Genomic DNA, 18,594 nt, shown 5'->3' with positions numbered 1-18,594 from the left:
CCTCCTTCTCCTTCTTTTTTGATTTCTTCGGCTTTGTAAATCTCTCTGTTATTTCCTCCCAGAACACACCTGGTGGAATTGCGAGGCACTGCGACCCGATATTTGCAAGAACATCGGCTTCATTGTTGCTCAGTCTGCTGATATGATTTACCTCGCATCCATCAAATAATTTCTCGAGCTCGTTGTACACTTCTTTGTATGCCACCATGCTATCATTGACTGCGTCACATTGGTTCATGACTTGCTGGGCCACCAATTGTGAGTCGCCAAAGATTTTTAGTCGAGTTGCACCACAAGTTTTCGCCATCTTCATCCCGTGTATAAGAGCTTCGTATTCTGCCTCATTGTTAGACGCGTTTGGGAATGTCATCCGTAAGACATACTTTAATTTGTCGCCTTCAGGTGATATGAGTATCACGCCTGCTCCAGCTCCTTCTACTCTCTTGGACCCGTCAAAGTTCATAGTCCAGTTTCTCGATAAATCTGGGGGTCCTATATTTTGCAACTCCATCCACTTTGCGATGAAATCTGGCAAAATTAGCGACTTTATTGCTTTTCTTTTTTCATACGTGATGTCCCGAGGAGAAAGTTCTATTCCCCAAAGGGAGACACGACCTGTAGCTTCTGGATTGTTCAGTATATTTGATAGAGGTGCCTCATTGTCCACTACTATCGGATGTGCCGAAAAATAGTGGCGCAATTTCCTTGCGGTTGTGAACACTCCATATGCTAGCTTTTGGTACTGCGGGTATCGCTGTTTTGAAGGCGATAAAACTTCACTAATGAAATATACCGGCCTTTGCACTCCATGGAGTTTTCCTTCTTCTTCTCTTTCGACAACTAGCACCCTGCTGACCACCTGAGGTGTGGCTGCAATGTATAACAAAGGGGTTCCTTCTCTTTCGGCGCCACCAAGATTGGTGGTGTCGAAATTGTGCGTTTAAGATCATCGAAGGCTCTATCTGCCTCTTCGTTCCACTGGAATTTCTCTCCTTGCTTGATTAAAGCGTAGAACGGTAGCGCCTTTTCTCCTAACCTGGCGACGAATCTGCTTAAAGCTGCGACTCGCCCAGTTAATTGTTGTATTTCTTTCAACTTTGTTGGCTTCCTCATTGTTACGATAGCTTGGATTTTTTCGGGATTAGCTTCAATCCCTCTTGCTGAAACTAGGAACCCGAGAAGTTCCCCTGCAGGGACGCCGAAAGAACACTTCGTTGGGTTCAGTTTTAGGCAAAACTTGTCGAGGTTGTCGAAAGTTTCCTTCAGGTCCTCGATTAGCGTTGCCCCCTTTTTTGATGTTATGACGACATCATCAATGTACACTTGTACGTTTTTCCCAATCTGTGTTGCCAGACACTTCTGCATCATCCTCTGGTACGTTGCTCCCGTATTTTTCATACCAAAAGGCATTGTTCGATAGCAAAACACGCCATAAGGTGTGATAAATGCTGTTTTGACCTCGTCCCCTTCTTTCAATCTGATCTGGTTATAACCAGAGTAAGCATCCAGGAAGGAAAGACGTTCACATCCTGCCATGGAATCGATAATTTGATCGATCCTCGGGAGGGGAAAGTGATCCTTTGGACAATGTTTGTTGAGACACGTAAAGTCGACACACATGCGAAGGACTTTAGTGTTTTTCTTCGGGACCAATACTGGGTTTGCGACCCACGTGGCCTCTGTATGCAGCTCCTTGATGAAACCAACTTCTCTCAGTCGATCAATCTCTGACAGCATAGCTTTGCGGTTTGGCTCCGAAAAACGTCGCAAATGTTGTTTTATTGGTCTCGCTAGTGGATCCAAGTTTAGGTGGTGCTCGGCAAGTTCCCTGGGTACTCCTGGCATGTCAGCTGGACACCATGTGAAGATTTTCCAGTGCTCACGGAGAAACTCGACGAGCGCGCTTTCCTATGCGAGGTTCATATCTGTCGTGATAGACGTCGTCTTCTTCGGATCTGTCGGGTGAATCTGCACCTCCTTGGAATCCTTTGCAGTGTTAAAGGTTGATTCCTTGTTAGGCCTCCCTACATCTGGCAGCACATCATAATCAGTCGTAAGCCTTGACTCCATGTATTCTGCTTGCATCCCGAAAGTTTCTGACAGTCGATAAAATCCTTGTCACATTTATCGGCTAGCGCAAAGCTTCCTTTGACTGTAATTGGTCCCTTAGGTCCAGGTAACCTCCACAACAAGTATGTATAATGTGGTATCGCCATAAACCTGGCATATGCTGGGCGCCCCAACAAAGCGTGGTACTGTGATGGGAAATCTACGACTTGAAACTCCAGCCTCTCTATCCTGTAGTTTTCTCGGGTCCCAAACTGAATGTCGAGATTGATCTTCCCCAACGGATAACTTGGCTTCTCCGGCGTAATTCCATGGAAACGCATATCGGTTGGTTTCAAATTTGCTAGAGATACGTTCATCTTCCTTAGTGTATCTGCATACATAAGGTTTAGGCTGCTGCCTCCATCTATGAATACTCGCGATACGTCGAATCCCGCAATTACTGCTGGTAGGATAAGTGCTGACTGCCCTGGTCGAGGAACTTGCTGCGGATGGTCCGCTATTGTGAAGCCAATGTCTTGCCCTGACCAATTGAGGTACTCAATCGTTGGTGGAGGCATCTTCTCTGCCATGAACACCTGTCGCGAGATTACTTTCTGAGCTCTATTGGATGGCCTGCCTTTCTGAATCATCGAGACCGCTCCATTGGAGTTGGGATCAACGTAAGGTGGTGGCGCTGGTGCTGCCGCTATTCTGAGCTGATGTTGATTTTCGTCCGTAATTGCGGGACGAGGTGGCAAGTGAATCTCACTCCTGGGCCCTTGCGGGTTTCTATTTGTCGCCTGGGCATTGGCGTGCCCTGCCCACCTTAGCATTGCCTGAAAATTTCGGCAATCCTTTTGCAGGTGTCCTGACTGTCTCTTTCCATTGTTGTCAAGATAAAAGTGCATCTGGCATGGCCCGTTCATCATCTCCTCGGGGGACACGAAAGGTCTCTGAAACCTAGGTCCATTATTTGGCCTGTTATTTCGGGAGTCATCTCTATTGTCGCCTCGCTGCTCGTTGCTCCTTTGATAATCATCTCTATTGTTTCCTCCAACGCTTGCTCGAAAACCAGCCGAGATTTGGCCAGGTGCATTGTAGTTTGAGTATTGCCGAGAAAACCGGCGTCTATTTTGATAATTTCGTCCACGGTCCTCCTCTGGTGACCTATGCCGTTTGTTGTGAACATCATCCTCTCCATCTGCCCATCTATTTGCTATCTCCATCAATGCAGATACTGTCTTTGGGTTGGTTCTCCCCAAGTCCTCGACAAAATCTCCTCGTCGGATTCCTGCGACAAACACATATATCGCTCTCTCGTCATATATATTCTCTGCCGAGTTTTTGATGATATTCCACCTTTGGATGTACTTTCTCATTGATTCATCCGGCTTTTGTCGACACACTCTCAACTCCTGTAGTGATGCAGGTTTTTTGCAGGTAGATCGTAAGTTCTTGACGAACACATCCTCGAAACTATCCCAGCTGTCGATGGATCCTGGGGAAAGCTTCTTTATCCACGATCTTGCGGCTCCACTCAGATGTACTTGGATGCTTTGCATGGCTGTTGCTCTGGTTCCTTCTATCAGCTTCACCGTCTCAAGATAATCGACTAGCCAGTCCTCTGGATCCTGCAGGCCGTCGAATTTTTTGAAGTTATCGGGTAATTTAAATCCCGAAGGAACTCGAGTTTTTCGGACCCTCCTTGTAAAGCACGGCAACCCACACATGTCCTCGTCATCTAACTCATGGGAGTGTCGATGTTCCCTTCTATTTTATCGTGCTCTATCCACTCGTGCTTGCGCTGCTCTGTCTCGTGCTCCACTTGTTCTCTCGGGACCTGGCGCTGCTGTAGCGGGCCGTGGACTATTTTGTCGTGCTGAACCTTCGGGAGGCGTTGTTACAAACGCCGTTCCCATGGCCCCAACTCCTGCCATAGCCATATTGTACAATGCTTCGCGTGGATCTCCGGGAGGTGGTTTGGATGCAAGGATGAATGCTTGCGTCGCCATGTAGCCAGCTTCGGGTGTCTTAGGAATAATGTTCCCCCTCGTGTCGATTGACATAAAAGACATGTCGAGGTTTTGAACTAAGTTTTTTCTCTCTGCTTCAAGTATATTTTGCAGGCGAGATCTTGCTCTCCTTCGAGCTTCCCTGTGACTATCTCCCGAAGTTCCTGAATCGACTTAACTCCGCTCTTCACCTGCTTGACGCAGACGCTGCTTCCTGCCTCCTATCCAACTCGATTTTTTGTTTCTCGAGCTCCCTCCTGGTGCGTGCGAGTCTATATTGATACACTTGTAACTCCTCAGGTGTCGCCGTAATGGTCATTGGTTCTGTACCATCAATAGCTCTTGTGACTCGGTCCCACACTGCTTGTGGAAATCGCACAATCTCTCGTGTTCCTGGTCCGATATATTTTGTCCCCAAACCTCGCGTGAGATCTACGGGATCGACGTACGGATTTCCCGCATCGTCGAAAGCCTCTGACGTCGCTGCTTCTTCCCGGCTTGATTCTCCAATTACATAAATCTGATGATATTTTGGATTTTGAATTTTGTCGAGTTTGGTGACACCACCGTAGAGATTGGTGAAGACCTTTCCAACAGTGACAGATTTGTCGATGAAGTTGAAGCTGTCGGTGTCGCTCGAGTCATCGCTTATATAGGAGTCCGCAGATGACTCGAAGGACATGTCGCTGAAGATCTTGACGAGTTTTTTGCTTGCCTTGGTGCTGATGAAGCGTGGCGACGAAATCTCCTCGTCGCCTGACTCGATGGATGATGCTGAGCTTGAAAAATCAGGATCAACCGCCGATAATCCCGACAAGATCGGAATTTCGAGACGATACGTTCCTTCTTTCTCGACGCGGAAGTGGAACTTTCCAAACGTCATCTCCATGGGCTCCTCCAGATACGCATATGCATCCAAACGGGAGGGCGGGTGAGGAACAAAATCGACTAGACCAGTTTCGATCTGTTTACCTCTGTCCAAAGCGTTGCTTGCAGTTGATGAAGTCGACGATCTTGAACGTGCCATCGAGATCAGCTTCTTGTCGCCTCTAGACCCCACGGACGGCGCCAATTGACAAGGTATTAACTCGTCAATGCCTACGAGTCGTAGACTAGGGTTTCGTTGGATGTAGAGGACAAGTAGATCTCGAAGGTTTCAGCCGAAAAGTACTCGACGATATGAAAGCTAGGGTTTGTGAAACAATTATTCGATGATTTCTTTGTTCCTCGACTCCCCCTTATATAGGAGGTGGAGCCGAGGGATTCATGATGTACAAATTACAGAGTCCGGGAAGGTTTCCAACTTCTCCCATAATATTACAAGTGTTCTCTCCTAATACAACTCTAGCTTTCCTTAACTAACAAGTTGGGCTTCCGAATTCTCCTTATCCTTCGGGTTGTGGGCCTCAGTAAACCCCGGGTACTATCTTCGGCAGACCCATTGGGGATGCCTATGTCACCGTCCCAAAATGTAAGGCGCATAACCTTCACCAAAAGTAACTACTCCCTCCTTCTCTTAGCTTAGGGCGTATAATTTTTTTCGTTTTTTGATCATAGCTTAAGGCGCGTATGGAGTAGAAACAACAACTTGTCAAATTTACCCCTCACTAGCGGGTTGTGATTGGGTGTGCATGGCTGTAATTATCGTTGGTTGGCTGTCCGTGGCTGGCCTTGAATTTAGGAGGTGGTGCATGCAAGGAATCAGTGAGAGGGATATCAACCGTGCTAGCTATTTAATAGGGGCAGGACCGGCCAAAAACTAATTTGCATGCCTCTCCTTAATAACCGTGCTGGAATATTTACGCCCTAAGCTAAGAGAAGGAGGGAGTATCTTCTAAGTTTAACCAAGTTTATACGAAAAATATTAATATCTACAATATAAAATAGATATTTTGAGAAACTATATTTTCTGGTGAATCTATTGATATTGATTTGGTATTGTGAATGTTTATATTTTTGCGTATAAATTTGAAGAAACTTAAAATATGCTAACTTTTAACTAAATCTTAGACGGCTTACATTTTTTGTTTGTTTATGTTAGACGGCTTACATTTTGGAATGGAGTATTTTGGTAAAAGAACAGACCAACACCGAGCTGAAGGGTCAGGCAAACACGCCGGATCTGGGAATTCTGGCCTAAGAGCAAGTCTAACAGGCCCCGTATATTTTCGCCCCGTAAAACACGAGTAGAGGGCCCTGTATCGGGTTTTCGCCGGCCGAAAACTCGGACGAGCTAGCAGACCCCGTATGCCTAAACTGTAAAAGGGAATATTCCCAAAGATGCCAAATTAAAAAAAAAATTCCTCTTCATCCTCTCCTTCTTCCTCCTCTAGCCCCGCACCCCGCCCAACCCCTGCAGCCCCTCGCCCCGCCCCGTCCCGGCCGGCCCCGCCGCCGTGCACCGCCGCCGGCCGCCGCCGGCCCACGGCCGCCCACCTCGCCCGCCCGCTCCGCCCGCCCGCCCGCCGCCCGCTCGCCACGGCCCGCGTGGAGCTCGGGCCGCCCGCGCGTGAGCTCGGGCCGCCGCCCGACACGGCCGCGCGAGCCACGGCCAGCCCGCGCTCGGCCGCCGCTCCGGCCGCCGCCCGGCCGCGCCCGCGCTCCGGCCGCCCCCACGCCGGCGGCGCCGCTCCCGCTCCGGATGCCCGCCATGGCCACGCCTCGGCCGCCATCTCCGGCCCACGCGCCGCCCCGCGCGCCGCCGTCGCCCCGCCTCACGCGCCGCCGTCCGTAGCCCCGTGCCGCCACCCTCGGTCGCAGCCGCCGGAATTTGGCCGATTCCGGCGAGATTATGCGCGTGCGGCGTGCTATCCGCCGAAGTTTCGGCCCGCCACGAGCGAGGGGTTCGCCCTCTATTCGGCCCTCCCGCCCCGTACAAGTAAGGGGTGAAAAGCCACCCCTTAGCCGAAACCGTAAAAAATCGACGCGGGGGCCTGTTTTACGGGGTCTGCTAGACGGCCGGGTAGAACGCTACCCCGTATATCGACGGTTATTATACGGGTTTGGCCCTTTTAAGGGGTCTGTTAGACCTGCTCTAAGTACAGCCCAGTTTTGCCAATACAGTATGACAAAGCCCAGACAGGCCTAGTTACGTGTGGATCCGTATGCAGGCGATCTGAAAAACCCTAGACCAACCAAGGCACCGGCTATCGCTCCGCTGAAACTCTGCGCGCCAAATGGCCGAACACCTTCCCGCCAAAGCCACGCCCTCATTTTCACGATAGATCTCCGCCGCGCGCTTCCTTTCTTGTGCGTGAGTTAGAGAAACAGTGAGATTTAGCGAGAGAGGAGAGAGAAAGAGAGAGCGAGCGAGGGAAGAATCGTGGTCGCCATGGAGGACCCGCCCGCCGACGCCGCCGCATCCGCATCCGGCCGCCGCCTGCGCACCCGGGGCGCCGAGGCCGCGGCGCCGGCGCGCTCCGCCGCGCTCGAGCGCATCCGCGCCAGGCGCGAGGGCGGCGCCCGCGCCGCCGCCGTCCAGGTGAGGATGGAGGACCCGATCTACGACACCGTGGCCGAGGACGACTACGCCGCGCTCGTCGCGCGCCGCCGCAGGGACGCCGGCGCCTTCATCATCGACGACGACGGCCTCGGCTACGTCGACGACGGCCGCGAGGAGGACTGGACCCACCGCGCCCTCCCCTCCTCCTCCGACGAGGGGTCCGGCGGCGAGGACGGCGCCGCCCCCCGCAAGCGCAAGCAGCCGCGCCCTCCCCAGGCGAAGCGGCCCCCGCAGCAGTCCGCCGCCGCGGCGTCCCTCTCCGCCGCCGCCGCCATGATGGGCAAGCAGCGCCTCTCCTCCATGTTCACCTCCTCCGTCTTCAAGAAGCCCGGCACCGACCGCGCGCCCGCCGCGGACAGCATCGTCGACGACGTCATCGCCGAGTTCGCCCCCGACGAGAACGACCGCGAGGAGCGCCGTCGTCGCGTTGGTAGGATTTCTGCCCCTACGCCGCTGCCTCCACCAGTCGCCCACATTAATAAGCCCGTAAAGGCAGCCGTATACCCTGAAATGGAGGTTAGATCGGAAAACAACGGGTTTGAGCCTGATCTCGCTTCCGACCATGGAAACGACATGGATGTGGAACCAATTCCAGAGGTGGAACTGAAGTCCGATGTGGAGATGCAGCCCAAATTAGAAGCAGCTCCAGGTTCCAGTGCTGAATTCGCAGATGCCAGTAAGAACTTGGAGGAGCTGAAGCAGGAGGCTAATGGGGAAGTGAAGATAGAGAAGGCGCACCGCCTAAATGCCAAGATTAAGGCGGAGGGTAGCATGAACAGGGATGTGTCGAGTGCAACAGCAGGTTGGATGAAGATATGCGGGGAGGGGGAGAATGCAGGAGGCGCGGGAGAGGTCGCTGCTGATGGTAACGTAGATGTGGATGAAAGCTCAGAGTTTGAACTCAAGGATGGAGCACTGCCGTTCTATATACTGGATGCATATGAGGAGCCCTTTGGCATCAATTCAGGCACAGTGTATTTGTTTGGGAAGGTAAATATTACTACTAAGTTTGCATTGAAATATTCTGCTAATCTGCCCCTAGAAGAGTCATGTTTAGTTGTGACATCTGTTCCAAGTGTTCTTTTGTTTGCAGAATATCATACTGAATAGCCAATGATTCATCAGAGCACCAGAACAACTGATTTTTCTTTAGCTTAAATAGGATAACCAATTTACCATAGATTACGTGGTGCTTAAATTTATCCGAATGCATGATTGCTTCCCATAGAAACACTGTAATCATTGCCTCCATAAGCTCTCGGTATTTTCAAATTAGCTCTTTGTATGGCTATGTTATGTCAAAAATAGCTATGAGCTTTGCTGATAGTTGGTGTCTTCTATTGAAATTATGAGCTATCAAATTTTTGCAGTTCTCGGTTAGTTGTACACTCCTCTTTTTGACCGTCTGCTTTTCTTTTCTAGGTGCAAATAGGCAAGGGGTTCCATAGTTGCTGTGTGGTTGTAAAAAATATGCAAAGGTGCATATATGCAATCCCAAGCAGTTCAGTTTTTCCAAGGGACGCCATATCAAGGACAGAGAAGAACTCTACAAATTCTGATGCTTTGCCATTACTTCGAGCAACTCTACATGTAAGAGATTCTTTATTTCATACTAAACTTATGCTCATTGCAGCACATTTATCTTATAAGCATACTGCATATCCTCTTGCCAGGAGTTGGCATCTGGTCTAAAGAGCGAAGTAGCTGAGAAGTTGTCTGACCTCAACATTTCAAATTTTGTAATGACTCCAGTCAAGGTATGTAGGTGGAATCTCCTTTTTGGAAGCACCCTGTAACATCCTTTCCTGTATTTTTGTTTGTATGAGCTAATTGATCATATTTGGCATGCCATGCCTTAGAGGAACTATGCATTTGAGAGGACGGATATACCAACCGGTGAGCAGTATGTCCTGAAAATCAATTACCCATACAAGGTATGTTTGTTGAACAGTACATCTTTTGTCTCATAGACTCATACTTCTTATTTACTTACCATGTATTTTCTTAGGATACGGCGGTACCATCAGACCTTAGAGGTGAACATTTCCATGCGTTACTTGGGACAAACAATAGGTATGATCCATAAAAATGTGGACCATGCTCAACAATTTTCATGTGCACTCTTCATGCCACATCCCTTCATCACACACGTTAACCATCATACCTTTTCAGTGCTCTTGAGCTGTTTCTCGTCAAAAGGAAGATCAAGGGTCCTACATGGTTATCGATTTCCAAATTTGTGACATGTCCATCTACACAGCGGGTATATCCTTGATTTCATACTGTCCTCTTATCCCAGGCTGTGCCCCTATCTGAATATTTGTTGCATGCTATTGGTGGTTATGGTTTTTGAATTTTTCACAGGTCAGCTGGTGTAAATTTGAAGTTACAGTTGATTGTCCAAAAGACATTTCTGTTTTGATGACAAGTGCCGCACTGGAAGTTCCTCCAGCTGTAGTTGCGGCTGTTAATCTTAAAACAATCATAAATGAGAAACACAATGTGCATGAGATTGTATCAGCATCCGTCATATGCTGTCACCGGGTGAAAGTAAGTACGCTAATCTGGAGCTGAAGTATTCTATTCTAGTATTTGTCACCGGGTGAAAGTAAATGGTTATCCTTGTCTCTCGAACAAAATTTTCTAGATAAACTGACACATATATGTCAATGAGGTGTCAAGCAAATGGAACCTCCCATGTCTCTAAATTTCTGAAACAGTTCGTTTTAGACTAACTGACACACTTTGGGCTTATTCAAATAATCGTCAACTCTACACATGTGTTTTTAATAAGATAAGGACACTTCATACCAAATAAGTGTTCCTTTATTTTTGGGGTCATTTCAGATTGATAGTCCAATGCGCCCTGAAGATTGGCAGAAACGGGGAATGATCAGCCATTTTACTGTTATGCGCAAGCTTGAAGGTAGCATATTCCCTATAGGCCTCAACAAGGAAGCTTCTGATAGGAACCAAAAAGCTGGTAGCAACGTGCTGGCACTAGAAAGCAGGTGAGCTCAATGTTTTGGCTTATGCAGTTTACATGTTCCTCTGTACAAATCGAGTGCTTCAGCTTCCTTTTATTAATATTTTGTTCCATTTTCAGTGAACGTGCTTTGTTAAACCGCTTGATGATTGAGCTTAGTAAACTTGATTGCGACGTACTTGTGGGGCACAACATCTCAGGATTTGACTTGGATGTCCTTCTGCACCGTGCTCAGGTTCTCTAAAATTATTTTCTGGTTCATCTTGGTTCCTCTATGTAATCCATAGTAGTAGCCATATGTTCTCTTCGAAGTAGATGGAAGGCTTTACATTAACGTTCTGGGCCAGGTGACCAGGAACATATTAGAAAACTTACACTACTATTATGCTAATGTATAATCATATTTTAGTTCAATTCAATAAGAAACATGTCTTCTTTTGCTAGACCTGCAAAGTACCGAGCAGCATGTGGTCCAAAATTGGTCGCCTTAGAAGGTCAATAATGCCCAGGCTTACCAAAGGAAACACCCTATATGGTTCTGGGGCAAGTCCAGGAATTATGTCCTGCATTGCTGGCCGTCTCCTCTGTGACACCTACTTATGCTCTCGTGATCTTCTGAAGGAGGTAACAAGCATTTTAATTGCTCAGTGCACTTTTAAGATCGAACTTGACAATTGTAACCAAATTGTTCTATGCAGGTTAGTTATTCCTTGACACAACTTGCAGAGACACAACTGAAAAAGGACAGAAGGGAGGTTTCTCCGCATGATATACCCCCAATGTTCCAATCATCCGGAACGCTTCTAAAGCTGGTGTGGTTTCTTTGAATTAGTAAATCATGTTTACCTGTTTCAAGAGAATGTCATGACTCTGGAATTATGAACTGAACTAACGTTTACCAATTTATTATGCTCATGTAGGTTGAATATGGCGAGACTGATGCATGGCTTTCTTTGGAGCTCATGTTCCACTTAAGCGTTCTCCCGCTGACACGTCAATTGACAAATATTAGTGGTAATTTGTGGGGGAAAACTCTCCAGGTAAACCATCATTATTATGCCTAGTCTGCATCTGCAACAATGCAGTCTATGTTGTAAAGAATGCCTGTCTTGACATTATCTCAAACAAAATGGATGCAGGGTGCTAGAGCTCAGAGGGTAGAATATCTACTGTTGCATTCATTCCATGCAAAAAAGTTCATTGTACCGGATAAGTTTGCACGCAATAAGGAGGTGAACTCTGCAAAAAGAAAAATGAATGCTGATACTGAAGGTGCAAATGCTGCTGATGGTGTTGCTGATCCTTCTGTTGATGACGAGGCGCATCATGGTGATCAAGGTAAAGCAAGAAAAGGTCCTTCATATGCCGGTGGCTTGGTTTTGGAGCCTAAAAAAGGTCTATATGACAAGTACATTCTACTTCTGGACTTCAACAGTCTTTATCCTTCCATAATCCAGGTAAGTCTTTTTTTCTAGATTCTGTAATTTTTGGCTTATTCGCCATGAGTCAACTGCTAAGTGATGTGTTATATTCACTGCTGGCTTTATTCTCTTTCTCCCAAAGGAATTCAATATCTGCTTCACAACTGTTGAGCGGTCTTCTGATGGCAATCTTCCTAACTTGCCAACTTCAAAGGCTACTGGTGTTTTGCCTGAGGTACTTGGCTTACAGATGTGCTTTATTTGGATCTGGAGTTTTGAGGGACTGGGTAACATATTAACATGCCATAGGTGGGATGCTTCCTGATGAGTTAAAGGACTATCCTTAACTGGATGAAATATTTATAACTAAGCTGGACTACAGTTTTAACTTTTTTGTTTCCAACTGATTTTGAATGCTATGAGAACTCAGAAACCTTAGTTTTGGAATAGACTATCGAGTCATAATTTATTTTGTTCATTTTTTTGTACAGTACAGCAACACACCTGATTGACACCCAATATTCTAATATGTTTTAGTGCTCCAGCAATTTAGTCATTTCATTTGTTAGTTTTTGCCCTCAACACAATCATTTCTGTACAGATACCAAAGAGGTATACACTTAGAATCTAGAATGACCAGCCCAAGCACAACAAGTCTCACGTGGACTATGATGTTAGCATGCGATTTGTTATGATGCATTTATTTTTCATCGTACTTCTGTTTTCAATGTAATGTGGCTTCTTGTCAGGGCATAATTTTGTTCTAATGTGTGTGTTTGCAATCATGACTCAGTTGCTGAAGAGCCTGGTGGAGAGGAGAAGAATGGTTAAAAAGTGGCTCAAGACTGCTTCTGGTCTTAAAATGCAGCAACTCGATATTCAACAGCAAGCTTTAAAGCTTACTGCAAATAGGTAAACAGTATCTGTGGCAAACATAAGTAATTTCTCTTGCATCCTTCCAATATGGTCTATGGGCTGTAACTTACCCTTTTTAAACCCTTTTTCTCCAGCATGTACGGTTGCTTGGGCTTCTCCAATTCTAGGTTTTTTGCAAAGCCACTTGCTGAGCTTATTACATTACAAGTGAGAACATCTTTTTTCTATCCCGCAGAAGTATACAAACTTTTTGAAGTATATTGTTGTGATTAATAAAAGCTATGATATCCCTTGCAGGGAAGAGAGATCTTGCAAAACACTGTTGATCTGGTTCAGAATAATTTAAACTTAGAGGTAAGTATAGTAACTAATGTTTATTATATCTCTGGCAAACATCGTTTTTAAGATATCGAAAGAACCTTGTTTTTAACTAGCTTCAAGACAAACTTTCTTTATGAATAAATTGATCTTAGTAATTGTTATTTTTTTGCTTTACTGGACAGGTTATTTATGGTGACACAGACTCCATAATGATATATACTGGACTGGATGACATCTCCAGGGCAAAAGCAATTGCAGGAAAGGTCATTCAGGAGGTAGGACTCTATTCTTAAAGCTGCAGCTTTTGATGTTAGTTTATCACTTTTGAAATACCATTCTGTTCAATGAAAACCTCTTGGATTTGTATGGTGGATGCACAGTGCCAAGGCACACCCAGAATTGAGAGCGTTAGCACCTGCCTGTTGTATTTAGGCATCTCTAAATTACAACCTCCGTTGGGAAATAAGTGACTCAACTTTCTATCTACACACTGAAATGCGTCTAGATACCTATTTCCGAATGGAAGGAGTATGATCTATGCGCAACACAAAAACATCACCTTGCCATAAATGTTTTATGCAGGTGAACAAGAAGTACCGTTGTCTGGAGATTGATCTTGATGGTGTATACAAAAGAATGTTGCTTCTCAAAAAGAAGAAATATGCTGCCATTAAAGTGACACTAGATGGTACTTTGCGGGAGGTGTGTGCTTATTCTGATTTTATATTTATTTAGTAAATCTAGGAGAGCTATTCTAACATGCTCGATGCAGAACATTGAGCGCAAGGGACTTGATATGGTCAGACGTGATTGGAGTTTGCTGTCAAAAGAAATTGGAGACTTTTGCCTAAATCAAATTTTGTCTGGAGGGTGAGCATTTTAGTTGCTATACTGTGATTTTGCTTGACTGTTTATTTTGTCTCATCCGTATCAAAACTTTCTCTACAGGACATGCGATGATGTTATTGAGGCAATACATAATTCTCTTCTTCAGGTCAGTAGCCTACATATGTTTCATTTAAGTTTTCCTTATTCCATCTGTTTTTTAGAGCATATAACTCTGCAAACATAATTGACTGAAAAGGAATTATTGGCATATTTCTAAGTCTAATAATGTATGATCGACTGAATATGAGTATTGCCGCAGGTGCAAGAGCAGATGAGAAATGGTCAAATAGAGCTTGAAAAATATATCATCACAAAGAGCCTTACGAAAGCGCCAGAAGATTATCCAGATGCTAAAAACCAGCCTCATGTCCAAGTAAGGTTACCTGTTTTTTTTTTCATTTCCTTTGGTCTTGGTTTGGGAAACAAATGGGTAACCGATGAGCTGAGTGCTGTCTTACCTATGGTTGTGTTCTATTTTTCAGGTTGCTTTAAGACTGAAGCAAAATGGTTTCTCTGGGTGCTCTGCAGGTGATACAGTTCCTTATATTATTTGCTCGCAACAGGTATTACAGTCTGTTCCTTTTTCTGTTTTGTGATGCATCCGTAATTTAGCATTTTTTTTGTTTGGTTCCCATGCCACACTGTCTCTGCTTTGACACCCAATGATAATTCATAAGGGGGTATAATTTTCCATTTGTCTGAAATTCTTGTAAATCTAAAAAATATCCTGCCACTAAGAATGTTTTGGAAATATCTGTTTTCTAGTTATGTTTAAGCATATTTTGTCAGGCTTTATGATTTAGTTGACTTTTTTAAGAAGGCAACTTTAACATTATTTAACTATTCCAAACAGGACTCAGATAATACACATTCTGGGGGAATAGCTCAAAGGGCAAGACATCCCGATGAGCTAAAAAGAGACCCTAACAAGTGGATGATTGATATTGACTACTATTTGTCACAGCAGGTCCTCCTTCACATATAGAAACGTACAGTTCTCTTATCCCGCACTGGTATATACTGTATTGCTAATTCTAATTGCTTTTGCAGATTCATCCTGTTGTTTCTCGTCTGTGTGCTTCAATCGAGGGTACTAGCCCAGCACGACTGGCCGAATGTCTTGGACTTGATTCATCCAAGGTGTGCACCCACTCTTGGTTCATGGTTAACTGTAACTAAATTAGCTTATTGCTATGACTACTTTTTGATCCTTCTAATTCCTTGGAATCAGTTCCAATCAAGATCTATTGGGTCTAGCGATCAAGACACGTCTACCATGCTCTTATCTGTAATTGACAATGAAGATGAGAGGTAAGCATATAAAATATAATTTCGCTTTGATGCCTGCAGTTCATAACTTGAACTAAAGTAACATAACTAATATTTGCAGATATCGTGGCTGTGAGCAACTGCGCTTATCATGTCCAAGCTGTTCCAGTGCCTTTGAGTGCCCCCCTGTATCTAGTCTGATTGCTAGTCCATCTGACCCAAATGAAGGAAAAGACACTAGTGTGAATTTCTGGCGTCGGATGCGGTGCCCAAGATGTCCAGATGACACTGATGAGTGCAGAGTTTCTCCTGCTATGCTCGCCAACCAGGTAAATATCTCTTACTATAATATGGGTAGCATTCAGAATGCTGAACTGAAATTGATTTTTTTCCATGCCAGATAAAAAGACAGGCCGATAATTTCATCAATCAGTACTATAAAGGTTTACTGATAGTAAGTATAGTTTCCATTTCATTGGTACTTCATGTTTCTTTGCCCCTTGGGTAACTGTAACTAACCTCTTTCTCTTTGACCTATTTTTTTTCAGTGTGATGATGAGGGTTGCAAATATTCAACTCATACCGTGAACCTTAGAGTGATAGGAGATTCTGAGAGAGGAACCATCTGCCCAAACTATCCACAATGCAACGGCCGTCTAGTAAGACAGGTTTGTTGATATGGGCTTAAGTTTACAATGTGCTTATTTATACTTTGATGGTGAATAATACTGATTCTGTGTCCTGCAGTACACAGAGGCAGATCTATACAGGCAATTGTCCTACTTCTGCTATGTACTTGATGCAACCCGGTGTCTTCAGAAGGTTACTCATAATCTAATTGCTGCTATTTCTTTTCCCTTGTCTTGTGAATGCTGTAGTTAACATAAATATTTGGATGCAGTTGGATCAGAAGACTCGGCTTCCATTTGAGAAAGAGTTTGCAATATTAAACCAAACCATAAACTTGGCATTTATGGAGATTCAGAAAATCCGGGACAGATGTGCATTTGGATGGGTTCAGTTGACAGATCTAGCAGTGTCAATCTGATGAATTACTGTTTGCTCTAATCTCAAGCATTTGTTGAACCGAGCTAGAAGCTCCTCATGGGCCCGTGGGATATTGTGTTGTTGAAACTAATCTCCTGTTGAGGCAAAAAAGGAACAGTAAACAAAGCGAAGAACTGGGCCACTAGCCCCTTTGAAGGGTTTTCCGGCCTGTGAAGGATGGAGTTCCCCAGAGTATGTTGCACTTGAATTCAAATGTTCTAACAAGTGAAGCCCATCCTCATTACCTTCGCTAGATTTTCTCAGTGTATATTGTATCGCAGCTGTAAATATGTTGCATCCATAAATCTCATGATTAATGTGGTAACAGACTTTGCATACTAAATGTATCATTCATCCAGTTGTTCATTTATTGATTGTCATCTAAATTTATCATCAATCCAGTTGTAGGTTTATGTTTCAGAAACTAAGGATCTTGGTTCACTTGAAATAGATTACTAAATGCTCCAAATCCTTGACAAAGAGCGTGTTTGAGGTAGCTGGAATTTCAGATTTTTTCTGTCATCTCTGCATGATATCTAATAGCTAAGAAGAGTGTAACGATGTCTGGCAAAAGCTGATATATAAGCTGATAAGAGGAAACAACAAAACATAAATATAGTCGTGAAGTGATGAACGTGTTGTGAAGATCATTCATCTCAAACTACACTTGAACTGCCACCCCTGTAAACTTCATCGTAACTTGTATGGGCTCTTCTTTTGATGTAATGGTTTGCGTCCGTGTTTCTGCTTTGGGGTTTCTGGGCGACATAGAGATTGCTGATTCTCATGACAACGTCTTCTACATCATTAGGTTCCTCTGCAATGCTGATTTTGTAGTCCTCCATGTGTAGAGTAGAAAGCAGGAAATATATGAAATGGAGCATTAGTTGTGTAGCACTAACAGTTATAGAATTCTTGTAGGATTCTTTTTGAAGCTGGTTGCAATCTGAACTCAGGAGCCTTGAACATACTTTGAAGTTTAAAATATCTATGTGTGCCGTTGAAGGCATTGAAAATTCATGAGTGCAAATGAACTTAGTGTTTCGCCGACATGTGTGAAATCTCCGATCATTTGATTCCCGTCCCATGGAAAGTCACATACAATCATGTTGTGAATACAACCAGCCAACCAGGTGCATCACGTAGCCACACCTTACACAAATAGTTATCGCAGCCTTCTTTTGCCATTCTATGAGTAGCTTTGTTCGCCGATCGCCACACAGATCGCACCAAGGTTTCTTCAAAGCTTCCGAGGAGAGATTTTATTTCACGTTCTAACGGACCATAAATGGAACGATCCCGCCCCCCGCCATTCAACTTCGCGGCAACCTCTTCAGAATAACCCGTTGTATGTTGGCGTTGTTTCTTGTAGGTTTTTTTTTTCGATAAAGGGTGTTTTATTACTCGAAGATTCAAGCATTACACCCAACCTCTGCATAGTTAAGGTGTACACAGCCGTTTAAGAATCCAATATTCAAACCAAAACGAGTACACGAAGAAACAAAAGGAGAAAAGCCAGCTAGTTCACAGCTAGTGGCCTCTATCCTATGGCTATGCAGCCACTCATGTTGGGAAATAAACTTTCTGACAGTATTTTCTAACCGTGTAGACACCTCCATAAATAGGCCTTGGTCCTCGAAGCGTTGAAGCAGCGACCATGAACGGAGCATAGCTGTACACCGGCAAATAACTTGCATAATAGAATTTTTTTTGTCATTAAAAACCTTATCATTTCTACGCAGCCACATCGACCATACAACTGCATTCACACCCACTCGGATAATCGTCTTAAACCTAGAATCCACCCCATTTAACCAATTGCCAAAAACATTAGCAATACTACGGATGGGTATAGGGTAGAACCTATTTGAATGATTGACCATATAGACCTAGCAACCCGATAATTGAAGAATAGGTGTTCTATTGTCTCTTTTTCGTGGCAGAATACACATTTCTGCCAGTTGTGTTTTGCAAGGTTATCTTTAGCAAGAATCACACCTCAACGAAGATACCATGCAAAGATCTTTGTTTTCAGAGGTATCTTCATCTTCTAGATGGATTTGTTATTTATGACCGGTTGAGAAGGAATGCAAAGAGCTTTGTACATGGATCCTACCGAGAATACACCATTCTTGGTAAGTCTCCACCGGAATTCATCGGCCCCCGGAGCTAACTGTATTGAATCTAACCGCTGAAGCAGTTCATTCCAAGAGTCAAGTCTAG

General features: G+C 44.8%; 1 protein-coding gene across 1 annotated transcript; it reads left to right on the top strand.

Moving 5' to 3' along the window:
* Positions 1-7,392: 7,392 nt before the first annotated feature.
* LOC124666433 (DNA polymerase alpha catalytic subunit) lies at positions 7,393-16,530 on the top strand. Its single transcript, XM_047203772.1, has 31 exons — positions 7,393-8,553; positions 8,986-9,153; positions 9,237-9,320; positions 9,423-9,497; positions 9,572-9,636; positions 9,736-9,826; positions 9,928-10,113; positions 10,411-10,574; positions 10,670-10,784; positions 10,994-11,173; positions 11,248-11,361; positions 11,470-11,589; positions 11,689-12,006; positions 12,113-12,205; positions 12,764-12,882; positions 12,981-13,053; positions 13,144-13,200; positions 13,350-13,442; positions 13,750-13,869; positions 13,940-14,037; positions 14,116-14,161; positions 14,315-14,428; positions 14,538-14,618; positions 14,909-15,022; positions 15,106-15,195; positions 15,287-15,366; positions 15,446-15,653; positions 15,725-15,778; positions 15,873-15,992; positions 16,072-16,146; positions 16,226-16,530. Exons 1-31 carry the CDS (start codon positions 7,393-7,395, stop codon positions 16,370-16,372), a joined length of 4,623 nt encoding a protein of 1,540 aa, XP_047059728.1. The 3' UTR covers positions 16,373-16,530.
* The last annotated feature ends 2,064 nt before the right edge of the window (positions 16,531-18,594 follow it).

Source organism: Lolium rigidum, chromosome 6, assembly GCF_022539505.1.
Source record: "Lolium rigidum isolate FL_2022 chromosome 6, APGP_CSIRO_Lrig_0.1, whole genome shotgun sequence".
NCBI classification, from domain to species: domain Eukaryota; kingdom Viridiplantae; phylum Streptophyta; class Magnoliopsida; order Poales; family Poaceae; genus Lolium; species Lolium rigidum.
Note: the sequence above shows the minus strand (reverse complement) of the source record. Positions and strands in the feature narration are given on the sequence as shown.

What these genes read in the sequence shown, in the direction of transcription:
- LOC124666433 (XM_047203772.1), top strand. Translation starts at nt 7,393, where the DNA reads ATGGAGGACCCGCCCGCCGACGCCGCCGCATCCGCATCCGGCCGCCGC. An exon ending in AAATCAATTACCCATACAAG is followed by an intron (nt 9,498 to 9,571) that starts GTATGTTTGTTG and finishes GTATTTTCTTAG; the next exon opens with GATACGGCGGTACCATCAGA. An exon ending in CAACCCGGTGTCTTCAGAAG is followed by an intron (nt 16,147 to 16,225) that starts GTTACTCATAAT and finishes ATTTGGATGCAG; the next exon opens with TTGGATCAGAAGACTCGGCT.